The following is an 11604-nucleotide window of genomic DNA, read 5'->3' as shown; positions in this document are numbered from 1 at the left end:
GATTATTTAAGTTGCTTTTTTTAAACGATATTTGCAAAGGCACTTCAGGTCAATGGGACTTTTTTTATTTTATTTTTTTTAAGAAAAATGTTATTTAAGAGGGATTGTACTGTACAAATTGTTATGTTACCGTCTCCTTTACCGTTTCTGAATGAAGGAATTAGCCAAGACTATTTTTCCAAATAAATATTGCTAAACTTGAAAATTTTAATTGCGTCCAACTTTTGTTTTGTCCATCTGCAAGCACTCTGAAAAACACTTCTTTAGGGGTCTGTGAGCAAAGTTAATCAGTAACATCTGTTGTCTTCCCCTGGCGACCCCATAGTGGGCTTTTCTATGCCGACACTGTTGGCTACTGCCAGAAGTTGAAAGTGTCTCCCTGGAGACGGAAGAGGGGGCCTATTCATAAAAAAACAATGTCCCTACGCTAGATTTACCACTCCTATTTCTCCTCCTAAAGAACAAGTCAGGTAATTCATGGCTCGAAAATTCAGATCAATGTAGAGTAACGCCTACTGGACATTCAACCCTTTGGGTTTTAGTTTTTACACCCTTCCTGCTTCCAGCAAAAGCTACTTTAGTGGCTTTTTTTCCCCTCACTAGTATCTGAACGCAGCCTTCATGTAAGAGAGAACAAACTTTATCTGCCTACATTTCTACGTTTCGATTTTTTCCATAATTACCTCTTTAAAGTCTCAGTTTTCTCTCTTAATTGCCCCATAAACACGCTGATTGTATTTAGACACAAATAACTGTAAATCATTAGCCCGGTAAAGTTGGCCTCTGAAGGGGTTTATAACCCCCGCGGCATTATGGGAACAGACTTCAGCAGACAATGATGGAATTGACAATAGCGCACACAAAAGGCCACCCTTGGGAGAGGCCTGTGTGTCCCTCGGCATGCTGGGAGAAAGAGAGTAACAGGAACAGATGTTGTTGAGTAACAGATGCCTTCTGGACAGAGTTCAGCCACGACCAGCCAGACCTTCAAAGGCCTGAGCTGCAGGGTAAAAAAATAAAAAAAGATTATCTATGGGCCTTCAAGAAAAGACAGCTTCTACACTGTGTTCATGATCCATTTGTTGGGAGTTTGAGGGATGGCAGAGATAAGAGAACAACTAAGAGGACTTTTGTGTTGAGCGATGAATACAGCCAAGGAAACTACAGTACGGCTGCAGGAACGCAGAACAAAAGTTAGTTTGCACATTTGAAAGTATACACAACAAGAGTTTTAGGAGCTTTGCAGGGCCAAAATATCACATAACAAAAAGGGACCATGTAAATATTTCATACTGTATCTTTCAAATTGTTTTCTTACAATTGCCAATCATTTACTTGTAATAAAGTATCTTTACAATGTGGTACAGCTACTTTTAATTAAGTAAATCTGAATTCCTCTTCCACCGATGCTTAACACAAACAACCACACAACTGATGATAACCACATTTTATCAGGCAACAGCTGATCAAATAACATAAACAAGACAAAGGATTTTAACAGACCGTAGATACAAACTTGTGATTATGTGATTTTGACTGACACACTGACACACACACACACACACACACACACAAGAATTCACCTCCGTGACGAGCAGCTGGCCTGGAGCCATAAAAGACTTTTTATTTGGAGAAAGAAATCTTTGAAATCACTCATCTTTAAAATTCAATTAATGCATTGAGTACGACATCTAAGCTCTCAGAAAAAAGTTAAAATCATGCCTTTAGTCTTTTTATACAATAAAAGATGTGGTTTTACGATGACAAGTGATTTTTTTTTCTTCTTTTTTTCCTCATTATAAAATGACAGTTTCTTCTTCTGACATATTTAACCTCTGAGAAAGAAATATTAATGTAGAAAAACAATTGTCAACTCCCCGCCCAATAAAACAAACAAACAAACTAATAAAAAGGCATAACAAAGTACGTTACAATGCGCTGACATGGCTTCAAAGCACAAATATTACAGTACTGTACAAGGGTCCGCCTCAGACAATATGCACCAAAACCACTTCCACTGCTGAGGATAGATCAAACCTCTGAAACAGCTCAACACTGCTTATTTACCAAACCCAGACCACAGCATGGTGACGGCAACTCATGGTAAATGAGGTAAAAATCCCCCCCAAAAACAAAAAAAGCACCAAATGTTTGGCGTTAAATTTCATATATAGCTTATAACCAACAGTGAGTTGGAGGACTTTTAGTCCAGCTTCTCTTAAACTCTTATTTAAATTCAGTTCATCCACAGTGCAGACGAAACGTACTTCTGAGTCTGCAAAGTCATTTGCAATGTTCAGAGGCCAATGAACTCACGCTGCCAGGCCCGCTCCGTGTAAATAAGCAGTTTTTCCACATTTAAATGGGACACTGAATGTCAATATTTATAGTGAAGTCCAGACGGAAAGGATTTCAATCTGCGTCTTCGCTGGATCCACTCATTTAAATGAAAATACGTTTCGATTAAAGTGATGTTTAAGTCAAATTATCTCATCCCTCGCAAAGTTCTCAAGCTCAAAACAATGTCTCACTTGTTGAAGTGAGGTCCACTTAGGAAATCATGTCAATTAGAAGGCTCTGACAAAGCTTAAGATAACTACTGAATATCATATAATACGCCGACTGACAAACATGAAGGAAAATGAGCAAAAAGCAGGGACACGTAAGGTCTTTTTAAGATCACCTTTTAGGTGGGAAAAAAAAAAGGGAAACAAAAACAATCTTAGGCCAAATACTTTAGGGGACAACAACATCTAGGTCTAAGTAATATGATGTGCAAACTTAATTGTGCATAGAGATCAAATTGTAATAAATATTATGGTGATAATTCACATTATCACGAGTTTGACTTTGTCAAAACTTGTAGGGGTGATTGTACATTTTCATGATTAATTTAGTTTTACTGAAACGTTAAAAAGTTGTTTTTTTTATAGTGCTGCGAGAAAAGCTCTTATCGTTTTTATTTTTTTAAGCAACAAACACTTCCCATTTATTATTAACCAGAGCCCCAAAAGACAAGCACAAACACTCATTAAAAATCCTGATAAAAATCACTGATTTGTCATAGTTATTCAATGTTTAACTTCATCTGAATGGCTCTTTCACTTTAAAAGTTTTTAAGTTTTTTTAAATGTTCTGCCTTATTTCTGCATCAAAGAATCACATGAGCAACAAATAACAAACTGAGCGTCATAGCGATGTATAGGAATTTTACACATAAGTACTTTAGTAAGTTTTCAAAAAGGTAAACTGATCTATTGTAGCTTTAGTTTTCACTGTTTCTTCGCTTGATGTAGCTTTAAAGATGTGAAGCATAATGCCTGTCTTTGGACCACCGAGGTAATTGTAGGTGTGTAGGTGTGTGTGTGTGTGTGTGTGTGTGTGTGTGTGTGTGTGTAAAACATGCTGAAATGTTTCCCAAACATTTCAAAAGAGCAAATAGTGTCCCTCCGAGCCGCCGGGGGCTCGTCCTGGTTCGAGGTATATGATCCTGGGGCCGACCAGTGGCGCCTGTGGAAAATGTTACAAAGCTGTCTGATGGATGATGGGGAATTTCATTCATGCTGCTGTGCATCACGCCCCCTCCCTCCCCTCCCTCCCCTCCGTCCCTCCGTCCCTCCCCTCCCTCCCCTCCCTGCTGTAGTCTCACTCTGCTCGGACTACTTTCCTTCTTCATCAAATTATTCATCAACAACCTTCTTTGTCACCCTGGTTTGCTCATGAATAGCTCCGGACTTCATTCACGTTCAATTCAGTTAATTCAGGGCGTGCTTTTTTTTAAAAAAATTTTTTTTATTATTATTCAAAAATGGGAAAACTTGTAAAACTATGAGGCTCTTAAAGTTGGTTTAAACTGAATGGGAAGCAAATTTTCCTTTTTAGAGAATTTGAATTTTGATTTTATGCACTTAAAGATGTGAACAGGACTGAATGAACTCCAATCTTCAACTTCAATTAAATGAATTGAGGGTGAATAAAACCCTGCAACGCCCCTCCCCACTAACCCTTACTTCCCTGTATTTCCCCTAACTTGCATCTCCATATTACTCCAATACCCACCCCACCATCACCTCCACGTAGAAACCCTACGACTCCCCTCACGGCCTCACCTACTCCCAAACCCGCTCTGCATTCCTAACCTCTTTGGTGACTCTCTGGTGTCTTTGACAACAGGGTTCCTACACATTCTCCGTTTCAACAGTTTAGACTCGCTTCTACCAAAACTCTAACTTTTTGGCTGGATTCTGGATGGCTGTTCAACAAGGTGTGTGGTTATTGGCGATGTTGCTCTACAGTCGTCACAGCAACAAATGTCACAACACAGGAAATGACAGTAAGACTACAACTACTTAAGATGGGTTTCTGGGCGAGGGAAAAACTACTTTTTACAAACTTTTCCAGGATTCTTGGGCAATTCCAATCATTTTTAAACTTCAAAACGCCTTTCCAGCCCTGTGTAGGAACCCTGATTGATAAGCCGATAAGCTAAAACAATGGGAACCTGTAAGCGCTGTTCCCACCAGAACAAAAGATCAACAAGGTTGTTAGGACCAAATAAGTGTCGGTTCAAGGAATGGGCTCACTGACCTCCCCCCCGTGTCTCCCCCTCCCTCTCTCTCTCTCTAGGTGGAGGAAGCTCCGTGGCTGGGCATGTTGGCCATGCTGCCGACCATGCCAGCCGCGCCAGCCATACCTGAGGGCCCTCCCAGAGCCGGAGGACTGTGCTTGGTAGGTGAGGTCATGTCGGCTCCACGCCCCTGGCCTTGGCCCTGGGGTGTGTGGTGGGCGTGCTGCAGGGCGTGGCGCTCCAGCAAGGTGCGGTGGGTGAAGGCCCGGTGGCACACGTTGCACTGGAAGGTGCGCTCGGCACGGTGGGTGCGCATGTGCACATTGAGCGAACTTTTCTGGGTGAAGCGCTTGCCGCACATGGAGCACTGGAAAGCCCTGACGCCGGTGTGCACCACCATGTGTTTGAGGAGGTAGTCGCGCAGGGAAAAGGAGCGCCAGCAGATGGAGCACTGATGAGGTTTCTGACCTGGAGGCACAGGTATGCACAGACAGTCAGTCATACAGTATATACATAGACACACAAAACATGTGTCAGTCCATCTGAATCATTTTGCTGTTTTTCTTTTGTGCGTGGAGGGTAAATTACATGAACTGAATCAATTATAAATGATTCTAACCAAATTGTACCTGAAAACTAACTAAATCTGTAATTGAGGATTCTGTTGTGTGAATAGTTTAGCAATGGAACACAGTTCATTGCATTTAACATCAATTTGACTATTTCATATCTAATCTTGTCCACATTTGTCATATACCATGGCCATAATGCCAAAGAGCAAAGTAGAACCCAACAGATATATACTTTTGAACTCCAATATTTTTCATTTATGCCGGCACTATTTTTTTATCCAATATCTAAACATTTTTCCTCTTCTGACAGTTTTCAGACTATCACAGAAATTGAAATTCATGTAAGACAGGGGAGGCAATCCCCTGCTTTTGAATTAAAATTAGAAAGGAAATATTGATCAAATGTTATAAGAAGTTTTATTACAGGTTTTGCTTGTGGCAATTTTGAAGTCCATCACTCTACTTTTCGCAAAAAATGCAAAACTTCTTAAACCTATCTCCTCCCACATTTTTGTTTCAATTGACACCAAAGTTGGGCAACTTCATCTCCAGACTGTCCTCCACAAACTTTCCATTCAGAGTTTTGATATATCAAAGATTGAGCCCACAGTGCATTAAAACGTTTTACTGCATACAGTAGTGTAAATAAATACTGCAATTTCTTCCCAACTACAGTAAATCTTTGACGTTCATGGAAAAAACTCACATCATCCAAAGATCACTGTAGATTTGGTGTGCAAAATTTCTGAATTTTATCTCAAAAAGTGAAGAAATTTTTTTTTTGAATTGTGTCCTCATCTACGCATTGCAGTCAATGCAAAATAGAGCATCTTTGAACATCAGTTTGGCATTTATTGATCCTTGTGAAAATAGATTACAGGCATCTCTTTGTTGTCTTAACCAAGTACACAAATTCTCAGAATTTTCTAATGAATAAATTTTTTACAGCAGCTTAAAATTCTGCATTTTCATGCAAGCCTGCTCCTTGTCTACTAGGCGTTGCAATGCCACTTGTGACGTCACCCAGATAATAGCTCCCTGAGATCAGAAACTGCCTATGGCCGCAGTGGTTCTGAGTTTGAGCAGCGCAAGATGATCATACATGTATCTAAATCAGGCATTGTGCTGTGGACAACCGCCCTGCATAACACACCTGATTCTGATTAACAATCAGTCCAGTTGCAGTGTAAGAAAATCATGTTATTGAGTCAACCCAATAGCTCACTGAGCTCAGCGTTTGCCTTTGGACCCGAAGATTGCGAGTTCAAAGCTCAACGGTCACAATGTCATATCTTATACAAAATCAGCCATTGTGCTTTGGACGCCTTCCCTGCAAGTTTAAAAAGCTCAGCTCCGACCATCGCTGCGGAGCAGCTATAATTGCATTTATCATTGCATTATTGAGTAGTTGTGGCTAACATGATACCAAACAGTTGCCTACGAATTTGCACATAAAGCAGACACAGAATTTTTTTTTTTATTAATTTGGAGTCCACATTGTGTCCACCTGATGAGAATATTCACTCTCCCTTTAAGCTCATGTTTGGTCTCCACCACCTGAGAATATAATATCTAGCTGCTAGATATTCCAGTTTCTTCATCAGCTAACTGTGTCTGTCTGCCTTTTGCCGCTGTCCCATAACAGGGTTTGATAAGAACGACTCTGATTCAAAACAGAGAGTAGATGTGCCGTAAAACCCAAACAATGAGATAAAAAGGGACAGAAAGGCAGAGTTGGTGATACTTCTCAATGATAATCTCTATTTTTGTCACTGCAAACGATAGGACTGGGGTAAAAAAAAAAACTATTCTTAGATGCTTTGCGACTCTCTCTTGAAAGATCATGTCTCTATGCAGAAAAGTCAATAATTGGAAAATTTGAAACCAAATTCTTACCTTTGTGATCGCCTCTAACATTTTTTGTAAGACCGGGCTGTACGTTCCTTACGGCTCAGGCGCCATTGAAAGAGAGTCTCTCTAAAAGGACACTGGGCTGACCCAACTGGATGGTGAAACCTAACGGCCATGTTTTCCACGTCATTTGATTGATTGTTTATATAAAAGATAAGATATTATTAGGAAAGAAAGAAAATAAAGAAATAGGAAGGTGGAGGAGAAGGAGACGCGTCTTACCGGAGTGGATGAACATGTGCTTGCTGTAGTTCTTCCTGGAACGTAAAGATTTGCCACAGTGCGTGCAGTCGAACGAGGTCTCAGATCCCTGGGAGGAAGGGGAGGGGCCTGCAGAGCAGGAGGAGGTGGAGGGAGGCGGGGCCGGGGTCATTGGTGCAGGAGGCGGGGCCTGCTGAGGCTCAGTCCCCGCCATGCTGTCGATCCCACCCATGGGCCCGCCCACATAGAACGGCGCTGGCTGCGACTGGCTCACTGGGTACTGGAAGAGAAGCTGAGGACGAAAACAAAGTCGGATAAAATCTCTTTCCATTACAAGAATAAAAGTGATAATCTGCTGAACTACTGAACTGTATACAGGTGTGTATATTCCCTTCTTTGTTTTTATATCTACAGATATGAGGGATAATCTTAGGGATATGCTGGCACTGTGCTGTTTTGCCCTTTGTTGCGTTTTTTGGGGAAAATTGAAAATCAATGAACATATTTAATGAAAATGATAGTCACTGAATTTGTCTTTTGCATTGTATTTCATTTCCACATCCCCAGTAATTATATCATAACTTAAAAGTCTGATGCAAAAGACAAGTTCACATTTTAAAGTTTCGGTACACACACTGTCTGCCAATATTATTTTCCAAAGTATTTTTGTATGTGTTCTAATGTATTATTCATTTAATGTACGGTCATGTATTCACTTATCTGTATTAGCTTTCAAATGTCTCGTTGTCATGTCTCTTGGTTTTTCTCATTTCTTTTTATAGTTTCTAATTTATTTTAATTAGTCTTTCTACACGTTTTTCGTCTCTTACAATAGTTCATCTATGTAGACCTTTGAAAAGTACATTAATAACCATAATTCTACACTGTAAATATAAGTTGCAAACTAGATTTGAAGGTTTTTCTTGTCCCTGTCATTTAAATCAAAAACACAGTTTCAAAAAGAAGTTTATAATTCTAATTAAATTATCTTTGTCAAAAGGTATTTATAATTCACTTATATCATTAATATTGTACAAGGTTGACAATTTAATGGCGGTGGCTCCGTTTACATCTACCTTCCCACATATTCATGCGTCTCTTCTACAAAACTTCAAATGCAAAACGCAAACCCTCCTTTGCATTTTCATTTTCAAAGTCAACACATCTGTCAATCAAACTGTGGAGGCAAGGGCCTGGAAAAAAAAACATATCCATCGAACTAAAACTGAGGCTTCGCTTGGTTTTATGTTGTCTTTGTCTCATTGTTTGACTGTTTTTCCTTTTACTTAAGTTCTGCACTGTGTTTAGTTCTGTTTTTCTGTCAATCACTTGAGCATTGCAAAAACTAGAAGAAATACAGTGGATGTCTCGGCTTAATGGACAGTCTCTTAGAAAGCGTTCAGCTTTTGAATTGTATTACCGTGTCCTTGTCTTTCCATATGTTGGGAATGCCATACTTTTATTCATTCAGTCATGCTCAACCTATTGGCATCCTAACACCCTTAAAAGGTAGAGAACCCCATCCATACCTGGAGCTTTTTTGAGTGCAAATGTTTTAGTCGTTTGTAATATTTCAACCTCAGATATTTCTGATTTTAAACAGTTTTTTCAGTTTTATTGTGTCCAACAAAAAAAAAAAAAAAAAGAGAGTTGGTAGTGGGACGTGTAAATCATCTTCATAGAAAGATTTAAAAGTGTTGTTGATTTATGTATTATTCCATATTAACACATTTGAACCCTTATCTTTCACGGTTATTGTTGGTTTGGCTTGAATTCAAAACTTATTTGCTATTAAATGAAATCCTTTATTTAAATAAAATCTATGATGTTTTTTAAAAGTAAGAAATCATAATGTTTTGCATAATGCGGACAGTTTGCCTTCCAACGCTCGTAAAGATTTAAGAGATATATTTCTTAGCGTTTTTAATCTAATCAGTGATCTTTCTTTGCTGAGAATGAAATTAAAAGCATCCCAGATGAAAGCAGGAGTTGTTTTGTTCTTCCACCATATGTGTGATAATTAAGTGATCTATTTTCTAATTAATATATCTTATGAACTCTGCATCTTTAAGATGTGCTCTATTCATTCTCCAAACTCATTTTATTTTCTGTTGGCACAAAAAGACAATAAACCGGAGAATGATCTGATATCACAATTTATAGAGTTTTGAGCCCAATAGATCATCATTATTTATCTACAATAGTTTACAGCGAGGAACTAGCAGAGCAGATAGGGTTGTGGTGTCTGTTTTTTTCAACTGTAACACACTCTAACTGTAACTGTGCCTCTGCCAACCTTTGAACTCCATACCCAGTTTGTAGAAACATTTTTGTAATTGCAGTGGAGCTTAAATGTAATCACGGCGTATGATATGAGCCACTGAGCACACGGACCTGGTTGTTGATGGACTGCGTGGTTGGAGGCGGAGTCAGAGGCTTGTTGACCCTTCCTCTGGGGTTGAAAGCCATGGCCTGCGGAGGCTCACTCTGGGGCCAGAAGCTCTCCGAAAACACCCCCTGCTCGTCGTAGAAATCCTGAAAAGACACACACAGGCACAATTAAAAGATCCCAGCACACATATCTCAGATGAAAAAAAAAAAAAATCGGACATTATGTTTTGGCAGCAGTTTCAAGGATTGTTGCTAAAATAAATCTAAAACCCCTCCTGTTTAATACTTTTTTTTTTTTTTTTAGAAAACACTAAACTCTCAGGGTCTCCTAATGACGTATATCTTATCTTTAAGCAGGACACTGCACACTTACCTGCCACATGGGTGTAGATCTTGCCTGTCTATATGCTTCTTTGCTGAATGTGTGCAAAAAGAAAAGTCCTTAACTACAGTTTTTTAGTACTCCGCTTTGTCTCCTTTCATGTACAAATATGTACAGACCACATCCAACAATGTTTGCATTTACAACCTATTTCATACGCCAATCCTATAAATGCATGTATGCAGACGTTGGAAAGATCAACTTGCACAGTGCGGTCCGACCAGTCGAGCTACATTACTATGTCAAAACAGCAGTAAGATCACAGTTGATATATGGCTGGGGAGATAATCTGGGATGAAATACCGGCATGGGTGGAGCTTGTCTAAAGTAAAGGAGCAGGAAATCCCAACAGTCAAAACTTTTTGTTTGTCAGGCTGATGGGAGTTTAATGAGACACATAGCAGAAGGCAATATGGATTAAAATCTCATTCACGGTATATGCATTTTCATATGCATTATTATTTGGTATATTTTCTGGACATTTATTGGAAAAGCCACTCTCAAAAAACAGAGCGAAATGTCTGTTTTAGGTTAACTGACTGAATTACATACCTATCAAATCAAGACACTTCATACTAATACCATGCTGTAAATCCAATATGGTAATAAAGAGTGGCTCTGCATATGAATTTGCAACATTTCCACCTGCTATCACCATGTGACCTGCAGCTTGACAGCTTATCAGGATGATGACATCTGATTACAGATCGTTACTTTTAGACCATAGACTGTATAATTGTTTCTGTTTTTCTTCTTACACTTCCAGCAGTGAAGAGCAAATGCAACGTTCTATGATAAATTGGGTTTCAAATAGTCGGTACTGAGATATGCAGGTAAAGAAACCGCTTCACATCCTGTCATGTTAACTAAAGAGCACAACTGAAAAACTGCTCATAGACAGAAGATCAGATTATTTCAAGCAGTGGTGGGTAAATTGATGATCACATGCTGTGCTTTGCATGAAAAACTGAACCTCCTAAATTGAGCGGATTATTCCATTTCCGATCGTCACTTACTCTGCAGCACTTTTGAGAAAACTGACAGGCAAAGCCGAATCCTTTTGACTGTGTGGCAGATGTTCCTCGTGTACTCTGCAGGGTATAGCAGGCTGCGGCATAAATCCGCCCCATCATGTTTTTTTCCCCCCTCTACTTACTTCAGGACTTGTGACAGAAATGCTGGGAATACATTTTTACACAATGGAGGTAATTCTAAAAGTTTCCTTCTGAAGCACATTTTTAACCAAAGTATTCCCTTGAAAACAAGGCACAATCTGCATTATGTTTTTAGCTCTGAATGTTGTCCTTGTCCAGTAAGCAGTGGTCGATAAATTACTTAAATGTTTAGTAAAAGCAAGCTTTACATCATTAATAAGGTCTTACATTTTATCATTTTCTTTTTTCATTGGCTGCTATAGCTGCAGCTCAGCTCTGAGCTACACTCACCTGTCCAAAGCCTGCCATGGAATCCTGGGAGCCCTCCTGCTGTCCGTCTCGGCTCCCGTCCTCCAGGGCATAGACGGTCCCATCCGGGTCCTGAACCCCTTCATCTTTCACCACCACTCCTTCTCCTCCCAGCAC

General features: G+C 39.6%; 1 protein-coding gene across 1 annotated transcript in view; it reads right to left on the bottom strand.

Moving 5' to 3' along the window:
- Positions 1–3610: 3610 nt before the first annotated feature.
- Positions 3611–11604, bottom strand: part of zbtb45 (zinc finger and BTB domain containing 45) — an 11169-nt gene continuing 3175 nt past the window's right edge. Inside the window, exons 3-6 of the mRNA XM_078273797.1 lie at positions 11470–11604; positions 9646–9786; positions 7273–7543; positions 3611–5035 (exon numbers count right to left, since the gene is read on the bottom strand). Coding sequence (XP_078129923.1) covers positions 4623–5035; positions 7273–7543; positions 9646–9786; positions 11470–11604 — 960 coding nt within the window. The 3' untranslated portion in view covers positions 3611–4622. The remainder of the gene's footprint in view (positions 5036–7272; positions 7544–9645; positions 9787–11469) is intronic.

The sequence above is a fragment of the Sander vitreus genome, chromosome 2 (assembly GCF_031162955.1).
Source record: "Sander vitreus isolate 19-12246 chromosome 2, sanVit1, whole genome shotgun sequence".
Lineage (NCBI taxonomy): Eukaryota > Metazoa > Chordata > Actinopteri > Perciformes > Percidae > Sander > Sander vitreus.
This window is presented reverse-complemented; position numbering and strand designations above follow the sequence as displayed.